General features: G+C 38.1%; 1 protein-coding gene and 1 non-coding gene across 2 annotated transcripts; both read right to left on the bottom strand.

Moving 5' to 3' along the window:
• Positions 1-7155: 7155 nt before the first annotated feature.
• Positions 7156-8808, bottom strand: LOC143641352 (uncharacterized). Its single transcript, XM_077108598.1, has one exon. The coding sequence runs from the start codon at positions 8791-8793 to the stop codon at positions 8686-8688; it is 108 nt and encodes a 35-aa protein (XP_076964713.1). The 5' UTR covers positions 8794-8808; the 3' UTR covers positions 7156-8685.
• Positions 8809-9829: 1021 nt separating this feature from the next.
• LOC143641353 (18S ribosomal RNA) lies at positions 9830-10800 on the bottom strand. Its single transcript, XR_013155299.1, has one exon. It is a non-coding gene; the product is annotated as an 18S ribosomal RNA (ribosomal RNA).
• Positions 10801-21618: the final 10818 nt, after the last annotated feature.

Here is a 21618-nt window from a genome sequence, read left to right as displayed (position 1 = left end):
AATGCATTCTCTTTTCTAATGTGTACAACAACGGACACAGTGGGATACACAGAAACAGAAACACTCGCCGTGTCAAATGACTTACTAGAAACTGTCCAGTCCAATCCAAACAAACCGCCTTTCCTATCTATTCTCAGAACATGAGACAAAACAACAAACCCACACCCACTCCCACAAAGGCACCTCCTTCCCCCAAGTAGCTCTGTGACTATCCGGAGTGTCCTCTGACCAGTGGGCCATACAATGTTCCCCCGAAATGGCCTGTCTTCTCTCAGATTGTGTTTCCTTGACCAACTCTGTGAAGATGTCAGGAAAAAGTGGTTATCCACTACCTGTTTTCTCAGAAATGGTCCACCTTCAGAGCTCTCCTGACATTTGGCCATTCTCACATCATTAGGTACCAAGAAAATTGACTCTGTCCTTGGGAAATCCAAACAAGTGAGCCCACTGGGACTGGGACTGGGACTGCATCTGGGTGCCTGGCTTCTTGGATACCAAGTTCAGAGAGTTCCATCACCAAGGAAATGAGGTATGTCACATTCTTTGGAACTGAATGAGGTCACTGCCTTGGCAACCACTTTGTCCTAACAGTTGCTTCCAAGGGTAACATAAGATGGAGGTTGCCCCTACTTCCTGTGACACTTTCATAAGGTAGAATGTATATCAACCATTGGCACCCGGGAACATCTCTCCACTAAGGCCTGGTTTGGTCCCTCTTCTCTACAATAAGAAGAGAGATGCAGATTCAGAAACATCCCTTCATTCTGACCAGGTTGTTTGCCATGGAAGATGACTTTTGCTCTCTCAGTTGCTTCATACCTGTGTACAACTTCTCCAGGTATCATTTTTGCATTTACATTTGAGGTTCTCATTAGGTGGAAGGTCCCCAACTTTCCTGTATTGTAAGAACCACTCTGTCCCTGCTCTTCTGTAAAATGATTGAGGGAACAGTGTATACTTGGGGTTAAAAACAGGTTTGATTTGGGTTACGAACGATTCTGTGCGATGAATAATGGTATTGGTAACCTGCAATATTTACAAGAATATAGAGGTGATATATAAGTATGAAAAGAGAAATCTAGGTATGATTTGAAGCCCAGAAGGGTTTTGCCCTTGATTGGGATACTTAGCTTTGAATTATGTTCTGCAAAGATGTCTCAGATAATTCGATATACAATGGCATAGGACTTTGTACATTGGATGATTTAATTTAGAAGAGAACATCCAGTCAAAAAGGGATATTCAGTACGATTAGGAAGATAGTCGGTAGGTTTAGGAAGAAGAGTGAGTATAGGATTTGGACCAAAAGTTCTTTAGCAATACACTTTTGGTTATAGAGTGAATGTAAATGTCAGCTCATATGAAGAGTCAGTCACTATGTTGAACTGGGGAAAATATGTAGAAAAGCAGATATCAATAGAAACATTACGAAATCAGGCAAATTATAAAGTGAGTGATAGAATTGGACATTTTCAACAGGGTCGCGTTTGAATATATAAATTAGGAAAAAACAAAAATGTAGTCACCAATAGGATTGACAATTGACAGCATTAGGCAACCTGGACACGGATGTTTTTAGAAATCCATGTTCACCTTCCATTTAGGATTTGGTACAATCATAAGTGTGACCTTTCCATTTTTGTCCAGAATATTACTGTGATAATGAGGTGACATGAGTGTTTCTTTAACCATTTCTGGGAGCAATATATTGAAGATGTAAAATAAGAATCGGGGTACAAAGAGGTGTACCCTGTTTCTATGAACATAGAGAAAAAGCATGAATAGACCATACTGTGAATAAATAATATAACTTTTTTGAACTTGAAATAATGAATTGAACTGATATCTGAAAAATTAAAGGAAATCGTATATTGATATACAATCATTCATTCCAACCAGTGATATATCTAATGGAAATATTAGTGTTTTGGTTTATCATGAAGAGTGTGTGAGGTTTGATTAAAAATGATTATGGAAATTCAAAATAATGTGTATGGAAAGAAGTCTCATGAAAAGACCAGTCAAGAAACCCTGAGAATACATGTGTTCAGAAGCAAGAAGTGATTAAAGTTGAAACAAATGCCTATTAATTTGTGAACTTGTGGATGAAATGTATATCCTATGATGTGCAAAAACTGAAGAAACAATAATGTACCAGTGTCGAATACAAATGAATGACAAATTACATATCATGTCCCATAGGAGTCTACTTGCATTGATGTTAGACTGGGTCAGTCCACTGTAGAATAATTAGGATTTGTATGCACCATTCACTGAAGTTAGTTTTCAGTACTAGGAAACAAATATGTATTTCAGGTGGATGAATATTTCTGATTATAATCTTGTGAAAAGTGGATTATAAATCCACATACATGAACATGAATGAATTTAGAGAGTGTATATTAGACATATATATTTCATATTTTGAAAAATTTGGAGAGTATATCTATATCTATATCTACACACACACACACACACACACACAAACACACACAACACTCACAGACATTAAAAAGTGCCAATATACATGCGAATCGAAATTCATCAGTAAATATATATCATCCACAGATGCAAACATATTTATTTTACTGAACATGAGTTTATGTATAATGTTGTTGTACTAGGACGCTCTCCTATAGGTTGAATTTTCATTTCCAACAGCATTTAGGAGGAGTGAACTCTTCTCACAATTTGTATCTGCCAAGACAGCCACCTCACAAAAATGTACGTGTGATACCTGGTAGGATTCTATATATGCATATAAATATACTTGTGTGAATAGGCTACAGAAAAGGGAAACAAGCATTCACATATTTGTTAAGTTTAAAAACACATGGAGAATATTTCCATTAAAATTTGACTAGATTTATATCTCCTAACTAATATAATGCAAATGTCACGTCCAACTATACAACATGTCTCCTCTGAAGTGCTTGTATTTCTATTGTGTTGGGTTAATTTTCCCCATTATATTAGGATGAATAGTCTGAGTCTACTTGGTATGGGTTAGTGTCAGGGATTCAGTACTTCGAATGGAAAATTGGAAAATGAATCCAATGTGTATGTAAATATATGCTGCACAAATATCCTCCTGCTCTCATCCAGAAGAATGCCTTGACATTGCCTTCACCCCAAGTAAGACACAATTAGAGGAGAAGAGTTACAAAATCAGTGAATACATATCTGGAATGTAAAATGCTCAGGAGCTCACAACCTTGGAGGTGGTAGAGGAGTTTCCAAAACTAAGGTACAGGGTAAACACTCCACAAACATGGAGCTCTGCTGGCCTAAAAACTTTTTGATAAACTGCCTCTGAGCTTCCGCACTTGAATTATATATTGTTTTCAAGAGATTTGGCTTCCTATGTAGTGAGACCATCAAAGCTGGGTCTACATCTATGTGACCTGGAGGACATGGTTTCTTATTTTCCAATGAACAAGATGAAGCAGTGCTGAATCCTCTCTTTGTAGGTAAACTGAGGCCACTGAAGACAAATTGTGTCCCCGTGTGGACACCGCAGCCATTTGGTCCTCCTCCACATTTTGTGGTTATTTTTCTGCTGCACTGTGAGTTTGGTATTTGTTTCACGAAATACTAGGAGCTAAACTGGGACACAGTGCTGGAGGGAGTTCTGTCACGTGTGGTGGGTCAGGGTCTACAAGAGAATGCACCAACTAGGCTTCTATCTCTCACTGCTTGCCCCATTGCCCCCATGTCCATATCAACCTCATTCTTCATTTTCCTCTGAAAACTCTCCATATAACAAGATGCCTTTACATATAAGGGTCTGCTGGCTGCACCATGTCAGTTACAAGCCCTTTAGAATCCAATGGTAGATCCACATGGCCCTACCACGGATGTTTTATCAAACACCTCCCCACCACTGCTCTAGACCCACTACTCAGCACGCTCCATCTTACTGGCATCTCTGTTCTACACCATTTTCATGAAACTCAGTAAATCAAGGCACTGTCTGGTATACTCATAATCAGCAACAGGACATCCAATGTTTCTCCAGTGCCACCTGGTCATAGGAATTTCAAAAATTTCATGGTATTTATCTAGCCATTTTTCAAGCATGAAGTTGGAGGCAATGGGGGTTTCCACTCATTCAGAAAACATTAAATGGTGAGGAAGCTCATTTCAATGAATTCTCTGGAGAACTCTCACAGGCAAGGCTTCCCAAAGAGTGGAAAAAGGTCACATTAGGTCAGGCCCATTGAGTTCTACAATGTGAGGTCCATGTGTGTTTTGACTCTCAACTATGGCTGCCATTTCTTTAAGAATAAAATCATGTGATATCCTTGCTGAAATTCCCAGGCCTCTGTGGAAATTCACCCGGGGCCTAAGTCTCAGTTTCCAAGAGTGACTTTCATGCGTGGCCTCTTAAAATCCCAACAAAATTCATGGCAATGCTTCTCTGAGTTCAGTTCCAAAACCCAGTCTCTAAGGGGAATGACACCAGATTTCAAGCCCACGTACACCCAGTCATTTTTTCCAATGCCACACAAATGAACAAAATTAAAACCAAAACAAAAACCAAAACACTCCCACATGGCCCTCATCTTATTCCATATAGTCAATCATCTTAACCTCTGGCTGGAGGTTTCCATGAGGGGCGCAGCCCAAGACAGTGTCCAAAATCAGCTCGTTTGCCCCTCATTTGCCTAAAGTCAGGGTAGCCTGGAAACCGTTTCTGTGAATGAGGAGTGAACAAATAAGCCTGCCGTTAATACTTCTGTGTTTCTCCAATTTGAGGCCAACTGAATTTAGGTATCGATTCTTTAGGTGATTTCGAGTCATGCGAAAACACAAGCACCTCTTCAGGGCTTTGAAGAACTCATTTGACCCAAAGAATCCCTATTCTCATTTGATGGAGTGCAGGAACCTAACAGAGGAAAGCAAGAGACTTCATTCACAATGAATGATATTTTTTGCCATTTTGGGTTTGGAAGCTCACATGGGATCATTCTTAAGATCCATCAGGTGCTGAGAATCTAAGTCACAGCCACACACAGCTCCAAGAGTCTGATAAAGACACATCCCTTTCCAAAGCAATTAAGCAAAGAGCCACAGGGGAGGCCCATTCATTTCCATTTGAAAACTGTTTTCTTCAGGCTTCACAAAGGGGTGGCCTGAGGCAAAGACCTTCCAGACATTCAGTGCAACACAACAATAAGTAAGCAAAAGGCCCAAAGCAGGGTTTCTGCACTGAGACTTTCCTGGTCACACTGATATCTGAGTTTTCTGAGATGCTCGCCATTCTCTTCAGCTATCCAGTACGTGGCCATGTCACAGAGCTTGGAGGTGGTACCATTTTGGACACAAATCCATGAGCCTATTCTGGAGAGTGGCCAGAATTCGGGAAGAAAACAACAACTTAGAAAGATAGCAGATGTTGCACATCGATAAGACAAGCTGCAGTCCATTTATATATTGGCAGGATGACACATCCATTAATGCATTCTCTTTTCTAATGTCTACAACAATGGACACAGTGGAATACACAGAAACAGAAACACTCGCCGTGTCAAATGACTTACTAGAAACTGTCCACTCCAAACCAAACAAACCTACTTTCCTATCTATTCTCAGAACATGAGACAAAACAACAAACCCACACGCACTCCCACAAAGGCACCTCCTTCCCCCAAGTAGGTCTGTGACTATCTGGGGTGTCCTCTGACTGGTGGGCCATACTATGTTTTCCCGAAATGACCTGTCTTCTCTCCGATCTTGTTTCCTTGAACAACTCTGTGAAGAAGTCAGGAAAAAGTGGTTAGCCACTACCTGTTTTCTCAGGAAAGGTCCATCTTCAGAGCTCTCCTGGCATTTGGCCTTCCTCACATCATTAGGTACCAAGAAAACTGACTCTGTCCTTGGTAAATCCAAACAAGTGAGCCCACTGGGACTGGGACTGGGACTGCCTCTGGCTGCCTGGCTTCTTGGCTACCAAGTTAAGAGAGTTCCATCACCAAGGAACTGAGGTATGTCACATTCTTTGGAACTGAATGAGGTCACTGCCTTGGCAACCACTTTGTCCTAACAGTTGCTTCCAAGGGTAACATAAGATGGAGTTTGCCCCTACTTCCTCTGACACTTTCATAAGGTAGAATGTATATCAACCATTGGCACCCTGGAACAGCTCTCCACCCAGGCCTGGTTTGGTCCATGTTCTCTACAATAAGAAGAGAGAGGCCGATTCAGACACATCCCTTCATTCTGACCAGGTTGTTTGCCATGGAAGATGACTTTTGCTCTCTCAGGTGCTTCATACCTGCTTACAACTTCTCCAGGTATGATTTGTGCATGGACATTTGAGGTTCTCTTAATGTGGAAGGTCCCCAACTCTCCTGTATTGTAAGAACCACTCTGTCCCTGCTCTTCTGTAAAATGATTGAGGGAACAGTGTATACTGGGGGTTAAAAACAGGTTTGATTTTGGTTATGTATGACTCTGTGCGATGAATAATGGTATTGGGAACCTGAAATATTTACAAGAATATTGAGGTGAAATATAAGTATGAAAACAGAAATCTAGGTATGATTTGAAGCCCAGAAGGGTTCTGCCCTTGATTGGGATACTGAACTTTGAATTATACTTTTGAATTTACTTTGAAATGGGGCGAGTCCTATCTTTATTGAGAGTGCAATTGTAAATATGAATGATGAAATTTGATTGTGTGGGTTGGATAGGGTTCATTGACCTAAGTTTATGAAGTTAATTATTGTGCCTATTATTAGGATTATTGATGCAGTGGCTTGAATAAGAAAATATTTACATGCAGCTTCTGTGGATCGAGGGTTTCCTTTGTTAATCAGAATAGGGATAATAGCTAGCATGCTTATTTCTAAGCCTACTCAAGTTAGGAATCAATGCGAACTAAAAAGTGTAATTATGGTTCCGGAAAAGAGAGTGAAATAGATTGTTGAGGAGGTTAGGGGATTAATTAGTACGGGAAGGATATAAACCAACATTTTCGGGGTATGGGCCCGATAGCTTATTTAGCTGACCTTACTGTTTAGGATGTGGTGTAAAAGGTAGCACGAAGAATTTTGAATTCTTAGGATTAGGTTCAATTCCTATAGTTCTAGAAATAAGAGGGTTTAAACCTCTATTATTTACTCTATCAAAGTAATTCTTTTATCAGACATATTTCTTAGATTTGGGGTGGTACGCATGCAGTAATAATTGGAAGAGAAATGTGTCATATGCACAGAGCCAGAGTTAGAGGTAGAAAGTTTTTTCATAAGAGATGTATGAGTTGGTCATAGCGGAATCGAGGATAGGATGCTCGGATTCATAGGAAAGTGGAGGTTAGGATGAGTGTTTTTAGAATAAAGTTTAATGTGAAGGTTTCAGGGAAGATGGGGTCTAGTAGTGCTCCTATGAAAAGGGTGACTGTTAAAGCATTTATTATAATGATGTTAGTGTATTCGGCCATGAAAAATAGGGCGAAGGGGCCGGCTGCGTATTCAACATTAAATCCTGATACAAGTTCTGATTCTCCTTCCGTTAGATCAAATGGAGCTCGGTTAGTTTCTGCTAATGTAGAGATGAATCATATTATTGCTAGGGGTCATGTTGGGAGTAAAAGTCATGTAAATTGTTGAGTAGTGATTAGTGTAGATAGGGTGAAGGATCCATTTATTAGAAGTACTGAGAGAAGAATAATTGCTAGTGTTACTTAGTACGAGATAGTTTGTGCTACGGCTCGCAAAGCTCCGATTAGGGCGTATTTAGAATTGGAGGCTCAGCCAGATCATAAAATTGCGTATACAGCTAGGCTTGAGGTGGCTAGGATAAATAGGATTCCTATATTTATGTTAATGAGGGGTTGGGGTATAGGTAGGGGGATTCATATGGTTAATGCTAGTGTTAGAGCGAGGGTAGGGGCAATAATAAATAATATAATTGATGATGTTAAGGGTTTTATGGGTTCTTTAATGAATAGTTTTATTGCGTCAGCAAACGGTTGGAGTAAACCGTAAGGCCCAACAACGTTAGGACCCTTGCGGAGTTGCATGTACCCTAATATTTTTCGTTCGATTAGGGTAAGGAAGGCTATGGCTACTAAGATTGGAATAATCAGAAGTAGGAAGTTTATTATAAACATTAGTGTTAAGAAGAGGAGTTGAACCTCTGGAATAAAGTTTTAAGTCTTACGCAATTACCAGGCTCTGCCATCTTAACAAGCCCTACTCTAGGGCGGGTTGTTTTTAATATTTAATTAAATTAAGATTATTTCATTCATTAAATTAAGGCGTAGATATATAATTGGCCTTATTTCTCTTGTCCTTTCGTACTGGGAGAAATATAATAATAGATAGAAACCGACCTGGATTTCTCCGGTCTGAACTCAGATCACGTAGGACTTTAATCGTTGAACAAACGAACCATTAATAGCGGTTACACCATTTGGATGTCCTGATCCAACATCGAGGTCGTAAACCCTAACTGTCGATATGAACTCTTGAGTAGGATTGCGCTGTTATCCCTAGGGTAACTTGTTCCGTTGATCAATAATTTGGGTCAATTAATGAGTTGTAATTTGGACATGTTATGTCTAGATTATTATCATTCGGAGGCTAGTTTGTACTCCGAGGTCACCCCAACCAAAATCTTTAGTCTATGAGCAATGATTTTAATTCCTTAGATATTGTTAGGATTGTGAGACTGTTAAATTTAAGCTCCATAGGGTCTTCTCGTCTTATTAAAAAATCCCCGCCTCTTCACGGGGAGGTCAATTTCACTGATCAAAAGTAAGAGACAGTTAAACCCTCGTTGAGCCATTCATACTAGTCCTTATTTAAAGAACAAGTGATTGTGCTACCTTTGCACGGTCAGGATACCTCGGCCGTTAAACGTATGTCACTGGGCAGGCAGTGCCTCTAATACTATTTATGCTAGAGGTGATGTTTTTGGTAAACAGGCGAGGTTAGCGTTTGCCGAGTTCCTTTTACTTTTTTTAATCTTTCCCTTATGCATACCAGTGTTGGGTTAACAGTGTTATTGATAATGGTTTTATGATTTATTTAGTGTTATGAAGTTGTTAACTATCAGTGATTTATTCGGTCTGATATAAGCTTATGCAGGGAGAATAATTTCTTGTTACTTATTTTAACATAATTGCTTCTATTAGAAAAATAGATTAGTCCAGTGTTGGTTTAGGAGGTTATTAAAGGAGTCAGGTATTAAGTTTTGGTAATTAGGTTAAGCTTTAATGCTTTTTTAATTGATGGCTGCTTTTAGGCCAACTATGGAGGTTGGTAGGTTTACTCTCTAATTAAGGTTTATCCTTTGACTCTAAAGAGCTGTCCCTCTTTAGAATAACATTTAAATTTACATTTGGCTTATTTGTGCTTTAGGTTAATTTAAAGTAGAACTAAAATTCTAATCTGGACAACCAGCTATAACCAGGCTCGGTAGGCTTTTCACCTCTACTTATGAGTCATTCCACTATTTTGCTACATAGACGGATGAGCTCTTGTAAGCTGCTCATAAGTAGCTCGTCTGGTTTCGGGGTGTTTGGCTTAAATTCTTTTTGTCAAGTATTTTCTGGTTAAATCATTATGCAAAAGGTAAAAGAGTTAATCTTTGCTTTTTAATACTATAAATTTATTCTTTCATCTTTCCCTTACGGTACTTTCTCTATAGCTCCTAGTATAAATTTCTATCTCCTATACTTTATTGGGGCAAATGTTTTATTTATTGGGTGAATTGTAATTGGAGGTGGGAAAAGGTTGGGCTAGTATTAGTTCAAAATGTTCATAGTGAGTGAAATCTCTCGGGTGTAAGCCGGGTGCTTTAGGTTATTAAGCTACATTTTGGTTTTTCCAAACACACTTTCCAGTATGTTTACCTTGTTACGACTTGCCTCTTCTTACATATTTGGTTAAGTAAATTATTTATCATGTAGTGTGAAAATATATTTGAAGAGGGTGACGGGCGGTGTGTGCGTGCTTTATTGCCCTATTCAGTTAAGCTCTCTATTCTTAACTTACTACTAAATCCGCCTTGTGCTTTGAGTTTCATAAAAGCTATCGTGAAAATTTTTCTAAGATAATAGAAAATGTAGCCCATTGCTTTCCACCTTATAGGCTACACCTTGACCTAACGTATTAATGTAAAATTTTCTTGCTTACTGTTAGACCTTTTTAGGGTTTGCTGCAGATGGCGGTATATAGGCTGATATTTGCTAAAGGTGGTGAGGTGTATCGGGGTTTATCGATTATAGAACAGGCTCCTCTAGAGGGATATAAAGCACCGCCAAGTCCTTTGAGTTTTAGGCTGTTGCTAGTAGTACTCTGGCGAACATTCTTGTTTGTTAAATGTTTATGTTTAGGGCTAAGCATAGTGGGGTATCTAATCCCAGTTTGGGCCTTAGCTATCGTGAATTCAGACGATTTAAGATTACTTTCGCATTTGATTTTCACTATTATCAGGACTTTTTACAGTTTAATAATATTTTAATCTTATTTAATTTATCTCTTAATCACGCTTTACGCCGTATTTTATTAACAGGGGTTAATCGTATGACCGCGGTGGCTGGCACGAAATTTACCAACCCTAGATTTAGCTTAACTTAGTCAAACTTTCGTTTATAGGCTTAATTTTAATTACTGCTGTGTCCCGTGGGGGTGTGGTGGAGCAAGGCGTTATGAGCCACTAGGATAAGTGAACTTGATGCCTGCACCTTTTGATCAGTTAATAGATATAGAGGGCATTCTCACTGGAACGGGGATACTTGCATGTATAAGTTAGCTAGGAGTTAATAAAAAGGCCAGGACCAAACCTGTATGTTTATGGGGTATAGAATACCCATCTAAGCATTTTCAGTGCTTTGCTTTTGAATAAGCTACATTAACATATGAATTTTTAAGAGGTGTGCTTATATAGAGTTTAGGTGAGTAGAGTAATATGTAAGTATTATTGTGTAAAGGTAGTATAATTGCTTATAGTAATTTGATTAAAATTTATTTTGGGTTTCAATCTACTGGGGAAAGAGTTAATAAAATTTTAAGCAGATAAGAAGGTTGAAAATAGGTTTGGAGAAAGATAATTGTTTAAACGTTTATCTTAATTTAGATCTACTATGAGATTTCTGTTTTGACTCTTTTTTTGTCTATCGAGCATTAAGCCCGACTACGGCAGATAGTAGGTATGTAAAGCGAGAATATTGACTAATAAGTCCAGCTACAATTGAGTTGAATGGAACGAGGCCTCTGACGGCCAATGGTGAGTCCCTGCATCCCCCAAAAAATAAAACCACTAAAGGCATGACAGTGCAGTTATGTTGGGTCACGGGCTAGAATGGAACTAATCCATCGTGATGTCTTATTTAAGAGGAACGAGTGGGCGATTATGCGGTTTATGGCCCTGAGGTAGGAACCAGATGCCAGATAAAGTTCATAGTTAGCTACCCCCAAGTTAATATGGGATCAGAGCAAGAAGAGGGACACGGAGTGGGCGAGTAGATGGTTTCACGGAGGGTGGTAGATTATGAGACCAAAGTTGGAAGGGGATAGTCATTTGGACCGAGAAAGATTTATGACTATATGTGGTATGTACCGCTAGTGATATTAATGTGCCATGTACTGGTTACATTTACGTTGGGGTGACTATAGTCGTGCTGGGGAGGATTTGATGTGAAGGGATAATGTATTGTGTTATGTACTATGTGAGTATTATGAACGTGCTTGATATGCATGGTGAGAGTGCTATTAATGTTGATTAAACATATAATGTCCTATGTACATGGATTAGTAATGTCATAATGGGGTAAAGCATTAAATGCACGGTTTACATAGGAGGGCAAATCGTTAAATAAAAGTTAATAGTGAGATAGAAGTCAAAATTTAAGTAATTGGTCGAGTACAGGGAATAGTTTAAGTAAGAAATATCAGCTTTGGGAGTTGAAGGTGGAAAGGTCTATTTTCTTCCCTGATAGGTACTGCTCTAAGAAGTTTATTACTTCATTTTTGGTTTACAAGACCAAGGTAATATATATATATACTATTAGGGCTCTTCATTTGAGGAGTTTGTTTTCGATCAGGCTGACGGTTGGTAGGATTAATAGGATAATGGTGAAGTATAGAATTGATGCTAGTTGGCCAATGATAGTAAATGGGTATTCAACAGGTTGTCCTCCAATTCAGGTTAATGTAAATAGGTCTGCTACTAGAATTCAAAATATACATTGGCTTAGTGGTCGGAATATTATGCTTCGCTGTTTGGCTAGGTGAAGTAGTGGAAAGAGTATTAGGATAAGAATTGAGAAAACTAGGGCTAATACACCTCCTAGTTTATTAGGGATGGATCGGAGGATAGCGTAGGCAAATAAAAAGTATCATTCTGGTTTAATATGGGGTGGGGTACTTAGGGGATTCGCGGGTGTATAATTGTCGGGGTCTCCTAGAAGATCTGGCGAAAATAGAACTAAGGTTATTAAAACCATAATAAGGAGAAGGGCTCCGAGGATGTCTTTAATGGTGTAGTAGGGATGAAATGGAATTTTGTCTGAGTCAGATGTGAGGCCTGAGGGATTGTTTGATCCAGATTCGTGGAGAAAAAGGAGATGGACTATAACTAGGGCTGTGATGATGAATGGGAGAATAAAATGGAATGCGAAGAATCGTGTTAGAGTAGCTTTATCTACTGAGAAACCACCTCAGATTCATTCTACTAGGGTTGTGCCGATGTAAGGGATAGCGGATAAAAGATTAGTAATTACGGTAGCCCCTCAGAATGATATTTGGCCTCAGGGGAGTACATAGCCTATGAATGCTGTAGCTATCACTATAAATAAGAGAATTACTCCGATGTTTCATGTTTCGAAGTAGGAGTATGAGCCGTAGTACAACCCTCGTCCTACGTGGAGGAAAAGGCAGATAAAGAATATTGATGCACCGTTAGCGTGTATATAGCGGATAAGTCAGCCGTAATTTACGTCTCGGCAGATGTGAGTGACTGATGAAAAGGCTGTTATGGTGTCGGATGTGTAGTGTATTGCTAGAAATAAGCCGGTGAGGATTTGAATGGCTAAGCAAAGGCCTAATAGGGATCCAAAGTTTCATCATGTGGAAATGTTAGAAGGTGCGGGTAAATCAATAAAAGAGTGGTTAATAATTTTAATTAAGGGGTGGGTTTTGCGGATGTTTGTCATTAGCGTTTTTATAGTTGAATAACAACGATGATTTTTCATGTCATTAGTCATGGTTAGATTCCATGTAGAAATAATGACATATATTACGTATTTATTGAGTGTGTTTTTTGTTTTGGGCTTTGTGGGGTTTTCTTCAAAGCCTTCTCCTATTTATGGGGGCTTGGGGTTAATTATTAGTGGGGGGATTGGGTGTGGGGTTGTACTGTATTTTGGAGGGTCTTTTTTAGGTTTAATGGTGTTTTTAATTTATTTAGGAGGTATACTAGTGGTGTTTGGTTATACCACGGCTATAGCAACGGAGGAGTATCCGGAGACATGAGGGTCGAATGTAATAATTTGGGGGGCTTTATTATTAGGATTTTTGATAGAGTTTATGATTGTTGTATTTATAGTCTTATATAATGAATTAGAAGTTGTGACTGAGTTTGAGGGTTCAGAGAATTGAATAATGTTTGAGGGAGATGAATTAGGGTTAATTCGTGAGGATTCAATAGGGGTAGCGGCTATGTATAGTTATGGGAGTTGGTTGATGGTTGTGGCTGGCTGATCATTGTTTGTTAGTGTTTTTATTGTTATTGAAGTTACACGTGGAAGTAGAATACGGTCACGATTGCCAGGAGTGTTGAGGCTAGAAATGATATAAAGTATAGTTTGATGAGGCCTTTTTGGTTAGAGGTTGTGGTGGAGGCTTTTGAGTGGAAATTGGTAGTAGATTTAGGGATGATTTTTTCTAATCAGATTAGGTCTAATAGGGTTGATGAGAGCTTTTGGTCTATAGTGAGATTGAGGTGAGGATTAAATCGGTGGATAATAGTGGGAAAATAGCCTAGTAAGGTTGAAAAGTTTGATAAATTTGAGTATATTTTAGTTTTAAGATAAAGGGTTATTGAGTTTAGTTCTATGGCGATTACAAATCCTAAAATGGTTACTAGTAGTGCTGTAAGTTTTAAGTAGATGGGTATGGTTAGGACTGGGACGCCTGTGGGCGGGATATTAAATGAAAGGATAAATCCTGCGATGATACTGCCAATGAGCAGGCGTTTAATTGAATTAAGTAATTGAGGATGATTTTCATTGATAGAAGTTAATACGAAGAATCGAGGTTGTCCTATTAGAGCATAAAAGATGATTCGTGTGCTGTAGACAGCGGTTAGGGAAGTGGCAAGGAGAGTAATAGTAAGGGCTCAGGCGTTGGTATATGACGTGTTTATGGATTCGATGATTAGGTCTTTAGAGTAAAACCCGGTTAAAAAAGGAGTTCCTGTTAGTGCTAGGCTACCAATGATAAGTGATGATGAGGTGAATGGAAGGGCTTTAAATAGTCCTCCTATTTTTCGAATGTCTTGTTCATCATTTAAATTGTGAATAATTGATCCTGAACATATAAATAGTATAGCCTTAAAGAATGCGTGTGTGCAGATATGAAGAAATGCTAAGTAGGGTTGGTTAATACCAATAGTTACTATTATTAACCCCAACTGGCTCGAGGTGGAAAATGCGATGATTTTTTTAATATCATTTTGGGTTAGTGCACAGATAGCAGTGAATAGAGTGGTAATGGCTCCTAAGCATAGAGTAAGTGTTTGAATAGTCTTGTTATGTTCTGTTAGTGGGTGGAAGCGGATGAGGAGGAAAACTCCTGCTACTACTATTGTACTGGAGTGGAGTAGGGCTGACACAGGGGTTGGGCCTTCTATAGCAGAGGGTAATCAGGGGTGAAGACCGAATTGGGCGGATTTTCCTGTAGCAGCTAGAAGTAGTCCTAGTAAAGGAAATAAGGATACATCAGTTATAAAGAGTTGTTGAAGTTCTCACGAGTTTGAGTTAAGTAAGAATCATGCTATAGCTAAAACGAATCCAATATCTCCAATTCGGTTATATAGAATAGCTTGGAGGGCTGCTGTATTGGCGTCTGTGCGACCATACCATCAGCCAATTAATAAGAAAGATATAATGCCTACTCCTTCTCAACCAATAAACAGTTGAAATAAGTTGTTAGATGTAACTAGGATTATTATAGTAATAAGGAATAAGAGGAGATATTTGAAGAAGCGGTTAATAGAGGGGTCAGAATGTATATATCATATTGAGAATTCTATAATGGATCATGTAACGAATAAAGCTACGGGTATGAATAGTAAGGAAAAGTAATCTAGCTTGAAACTTATGGAGAAGGTGAACGTTTGAATGGTAATTCAGTGTCAGTTTGAGATGATAAGTTCATAGTTTGAGTTGATAAATATTAGCGTTGGTATTATACAAAGTGATAATGCGCAAATAATAGAAATTTTTACGTAGTTTGGGTAGTTGTTGTGCTTATAGTGGTCAGTTATAGTAAGGAGGATGGGGAATGAGAGAGTAGCAAGTGATGTAAGGATGAGTGAGGAAAATATGTTAATTACTTTTATTTGGAGTTGCACCAAATTTTTGGTTCCTAAGACCAACGGATTACTGTTATCCTATAAAAGTTGAGAAAGCCGTGGGTGTAATCACGGAGGCATGAATTAGCAGTTCTTGCATACTTTCTTGGTAAATAAGAGGTTATGATTCTCTATTGTTAGATTCACAATCTAAAGTTTTGTTTAAACTATATTTACAGTATAGGTGGCCTAGAATAATGGTAGGGTTGGTAGATAAAACAGCAAGTGGAAAAAGATGGAGGAATATAAGTGTATTTTCTCGTGTGAAAGAAGGGTTAATATTTAATGTATGATATGTAAGTTTTCCTCGTTGTGTTATAATTAGTATATACAGTGAGTAAAGGGCTGTGATTAGTATATTTAGGCCAGTTAAGATAATTGTAACATTTGATCAGGTAAATGATGCTATGATAATAAATAATTCTCCGATTAGGTTAATGGAAGGGGGAAGGGCTAGATTGGTTAAAGTAGCTAGGATTCATCATGTAGTTATAAGAGGAAGGATGGACTGTAAACCTCGAGCTAGTGTTATAGTTCGACTATGAATTCGTTCATAATTGGTATTTGCTAAACAGAATAATATTGAAGATGTTAGTCCATGGGCAATTATTAGTGCTGTGGCTCCTATAAAGCTTCAGGGGGTTTGAATTATGATTGCTACAATTACTAGTGCTATATGACTAACTGATGAATAGGCAATGAGAGATTTTAGGTCTGTTTGTCGTAAGCAGATTGAACTTGTTATGATTATGCCTCATAGTGATAATAAAATAAAGGGATATGCCATACTGCTTGTGATAGGATGAAGTAGAGTTGAAATTCGGATTATTCCATATCCACCGAGTTTTAGTAGGATAGCAGCTAAGACCATGGAGCCAGCAATGGGAGCTTCGACGTGGGCTTTTGGTAATCAAAGATGAAGGCCATATAGAGGTATTTTAACCATAAAAGCTATAATGCATGCTAATCATAGGATATCGTTTGTTCAGGAAATAGAGAGGATAGATGATTGATATATTGAGATAACAAAATTTAAGGTTCCTGTAAATTTTTGAATGTAGATTAATGCTACTAGTAGAGGTAAAGAGCCTACTAGGGTGTAGAATAGGAAATATAACCCTGCATTTAGCCGTTCAGTTTGATTTCCTCATCGAGTGATAATGATTAGTGTAGGGATTAAGGTGGCTTCAAATAGAATATAGAATATGATTAGTTCGGTAGCAGAAAAAGTTATGATTAAGAAGGATTGTAAGGAAATTAATATAAGGATGTATGATTTCTTTCGGATTAATGGTTCTTGATTCAGGTGATTTTGACTTGCTATAATTATAAGGGGTAGGAGTCAGGCTGTTAAGATTAATAAGGGAGAAGATAGGGAGTCTGTAAAAAAAGCCAGTGAGAAAATTAAGTCTATATTTGTGGGACAGTTTAATGTGAGGAGAACAATTATGCTAATTATTAGACTATGAATTGAGGGGTTGATTCAAATTATAGAAGGTTTTGAGAATCATACAAGAGGGGCAAGTAGGATTGTGGGAATGATAATTTTTAGCATTGAAGAATATTCAGGTTTTGGACGTAGTCTAGGCCATATGTATTGGATACTATTACGAGAAGGGCTAGGCCTACAGCTGCTTCACATGCGGCGAATACTAGTAAGATAATAGGAATTATAAATGATAAAGAAAAATGAAAATTTATAATTAGGAGGGAGCATAGGACAAATATTGATAATATTATGCCTTCTAAACATAGAAGTGAGGACATTAAATGAGATCGGTAAATAAATATTCCTAATAGAGATATTGAATAGGCTAAAATAGTATTAAGAATAATTATAGGCATTTTGATAATTATGATAACTCATAATTTAGTGAGTCGAAATCACTTGTTTTTTTTAAACTAATTATCATATTCAATTCATTCTAGGCCTTTTTGAATTCATTCATAGGCTAATCCAAGGGTAAGGATTAGGACTAGGAATAATGCTATAGTTAATATAAGGTTAAGACTATTTGTTTGGGAGGCTCAAGGAAGAGGTAGAAGAAGAGCAATCTCTAAATCAAATAGTAGAAATGTGATTGCAACAAGGAAAAATTTTATTGAGAATGGTAAACGAGCAGATCCTATGGGGTCAAAGCCACATTCATAGGGACTTGTTTTTTCGGCGTATACGTTCAGTTGAGGTAATCAAAATGCTACAGAGATTAATAGGAGGGCGATGGAGGAGTTTATGAAGAGTGATAACATAAGATTTATTATTCTCTTCTGGGATTATTCCAGAACTAAATGATTGGAAGTCAATTGTACTAATTAATACTAAGAGAATATGAGCCTCATCAATAAATAGATACATAAAGGAAGAGTCATACGACATCTACAAAATGTCAGTATCATGCGGCTGCTTCAAATCCAAAATGGTGGTTTGATGTAAAGTGAAAATTTAGTTGGCGGATAAGACATACCAGGAGGAAAGTTGATCCGATTATAACGTGGAGACCATGAAAACCTGTAGCTATAAAAAATGTTGAGCCATATACACCATCTGAAATTGTGAAGGATGTCTCTAGGTACTCAGAGGCTTGAAGAAGGGTAAAATAAAGTCCTAATGCAATTGTAATTGATAATGCTTGAATTATATGTTTTCGTTTTCCTTCTATTAGGCTGTGATGAGCTCAGGTAATTGAAACTCCCGAGGCTAAAAGAACAGAGGTATTTAAGAGTGGTACTTCTAAGGGGTTAAGTGGATTGATCCCTACCGGAGGTCAGCAGCTGCCAAGCTCAGGGGTGGGGGCTAGACTAGAGTGATAAAAAGCTCAGAAAAACCCAGCGAAGAAGAATACTTCTGAGATAATAAATAGTACTATGCCGTATCGTAAGCCTTTTTGGACGGTTGATGTATGGTGACCTTGGAATGTGCCTTCTCGCACAATGTCTCGTCATCATTGATATATTGTAAGGGTGTTAGCTACCAGGCCTAGAATAAGGAGAAAAGAGGAATTAAAATGAAATCATATTACTAGACCAGATGTCAGAAGTAGGGCAGACAGGGCACCTGTTAGTGGTCAGGGGCTGGCATTAACTATATGGTAGGCGTGGGTTTGGTGGGTCATTAAGTATTATCATGTAGATATAAGCTTACTAAGAGAGTGAAAACATAGGCTTGAATTAATGCGACTGCGAATTCGAGCATTGTTAGTAAGATAAGAATAATAAAGGTTAGGATGGCTGTGGGAGGACTAATTGATGATAGAACAAGAGTTGCTCCTCCGATTAGGTGTATGAGAAGATGACCGGCTGTGATATTAGCTGTTAGTCGTACGGCTAATGCTATGGGTTGAATAAAAAGGCTAATTGTTTCAATGATAATAAGTATAGGAATTAATGGGATGGGAGTTCCTTGAGGAAGGAAATGAGCTAAAGATGTCTTAGTCTTATGACGAAACCCGGTAATCACTGCTCCTGCTCATAGAGGGATAGCCATTCCTAAGTTTATTGATAATTGTGTTGTTGGTGTAAAAGAGTGAGGTAGTAAACCTAGAAGATTAGTGGAGCCAATAAACATAATCAATGAGACTAATATTAGGGATCAAGTACGTCCTTTAGGATTGTGCATGGCCATTATTTGTTTTAATACAAGTTGAATCAGTCATTGTTGGAATGATACTAGACGGTTATTTATCAGTCGAGTAGGTGAAGGGAAAAGTAAGTTGGGAAATATGATAATGAGAAGAACGATTGGGAGACCTATGAATGTAGGGGTAATGAAAGAGGCAAATAGATTTTCGTTCATTTTTCTTCTCAAGGAGTTTTATACTCAATTAGTTTTATATCTTTTGGGGAAGGATTGGATGGATAAGAGTAATTTGAAATTTTAAGTTGAAATAAAAAGAAGAGGGTTAAAATTATTGATAAAATTGTAATAAGTCATGTGGATGTATCTAGCTGGGGCATTTCATTATGAGGAGATTTAACTCCTAGTCTTCAACTTAAAAGGTTGACGCTTATTATAGCTTCATAATGAATTTATAGCATTGATGAGGATCAGTTTTCAAAGTATTTTAATGGGACTAATTCAAGAACAATTGGTATAAAACTGTGATTTGATCCACAAATTTCGGAGCATTGTCCATAATAAAGTCCTGGTCGTGTTGATGTTAATGTAGCTTGATTAAGTCGACCTGGAATTGCATCTGTTTTTAATCCGAGGGACGGGACTGCTCAGGAGTGAAGAACATCTTCAGATGAGATTAGTATTCGTACAGGTAACTCTATTGGAAGTACAACTCGATTATCAACTTCTAGAAGTCGTAAGTCTCCTGGGGTTAAGTCTGAGGTTGGAATTATGTAAGAGTCAAAGCTTAGGTCTTCATAGTCTGTATACTCATAGCTTCAATATCATTGATGGCCTATTGTTTTTACTGTTAGGGATGGGTCATTGATTTCGTCTATTATATATAAAATGCGTAGGGAGGGAAGAGCAATTAGAATAAGAATAATAGCTGGGAGAATGGTTCAAATGGTTTCTACTTCTTGAGCGTCTATAGTACTTGTATGAGTCTTCTATAATAGGGGATGTGGCGTCTTGAAATCCTAATTCTAGTGGGTATGCCATAGAGATATATAGGAGTCTAGCCTATGAATTAACTTTGACAAAGTTATGTAATTACTTTACTAATATCTCATGAAGAAAGTCATAGTGGTTATGGGGCTAGCTTGAAACTAGTTTTAGGAAGTTCGATTCTTTCCTTTCTTGATTTAAGCTTTAATATAAGTAGGCTCTTCAAATGTGTGATAGGGCGGAGGACATCCATGTAGTCATTCTAAGTTGGTTGGTGTAAGTTCTACGGTGAAGACTTCACGTTTTGATGCAAATGCTTCCCAGATTATAAAAATTATAATTATAACAGCTGTTAGAGAGATAAATGAGCCTATTGAAGATACAGTGTTTCATGCTGTATAGGCATCTGGATAGTCAGAGTATCGACGTGGTATGCCTGATAGTCCTAAGAAATGTTGAGGAAAGAAAGTTAAATTTACTCCAACAAATATTACAGTAAAATGAATTTTAGCTCATATATCATTTAGTGTGTAACCAGAAAAAAGGGGGAATCAGTGAACAAATCCTCCTATGATGGCAAATACAGCTCCTATTGATAAGACGTAGTGAAAATGGGCTACGACATAATATGTGTCGTGTAAAACAATATCTAATGAAGAATTAGCTAAGACAATTCCTGTTAGGCCCCCTACAGTGAACAGGAAAATGAAGCCAAGTGCTCATAGTATTGCTGGTGATAATTTGATATTTCCCCCATGCAGGGTTGCTAGTCAGCTGAAAACTTTTACTCCTGTAGGAATAGCAATGATTATGGTTGCAGATGTAAAATAAGCTCGGGTGTCTACGTCTATCCCGACAGTGAATATATGATGGGCTCACACGATAAATCCAAGAAAACCAATGGATATTATAGCTCACACTATTCCTATATAACCGAATGGCTCCTTTTTACCTGAGTAATATGTTACGATGTGGGAAATTATACCAAATCCTGGGAGGATAAGAATGTAAACTTCGGGATGTCCAAAGAATCAGAATAGATGTTGGTAAAGGATAGGATCTCCACCTCCAGCGGGGTCAAAAAACGTAGTATTAAGGTTACGATCTGTGAGAAGTATAGTAATTCCTGCTGCAAGAACTGGAAGGGACAAGAGTAGAAGTACCGCTGTAATTAGCACAGATCATACGAATAGAGGGGTTTGATATTGAGATATAGCGGGCGGTTTTATATTGATAATTGTTGTAATAAAATTAATTGCTCCTAAGATTGATGATACCCCTGCTAAGTGAAGGGAGAAGATGGTTAGGTCTACCGAGGCTCCTGCGTGGGCAAGATTTCCAGCTAATGGGGGATATACAGTTCAACCAGTTCCTGCACCTGCTTCGACCATAGAAGAAGCAAGTAAGAGGAGAAATGAAGGGGGAAGAAGTCAGAAGCTTATATTGTTTATACGTGGAAATGCTATATCAGG

Source organism: Callospermophilus lateralis, unplaced genomic scaffold, assembly GCF_048772815.1.
Source record: "Callospermophilus lateralis isolate mCalLat2 unplaced genomic scaffold, mCalLat2.hap1 Scaffold_97, whole genome shotgun sequence".
Classification (NCBI taxonomy): domain Eukaryota; kingdom Metazoa; phylum Chordata; class Mammalia; order Rodentia; family Sciuridae; genus Callospermophilus; species Callospermophilus lateralis.
Note: the sequence above shows the minus strand (reverse complement) of the source record. Positions and strands in the feature narration are given on the sequence as shown.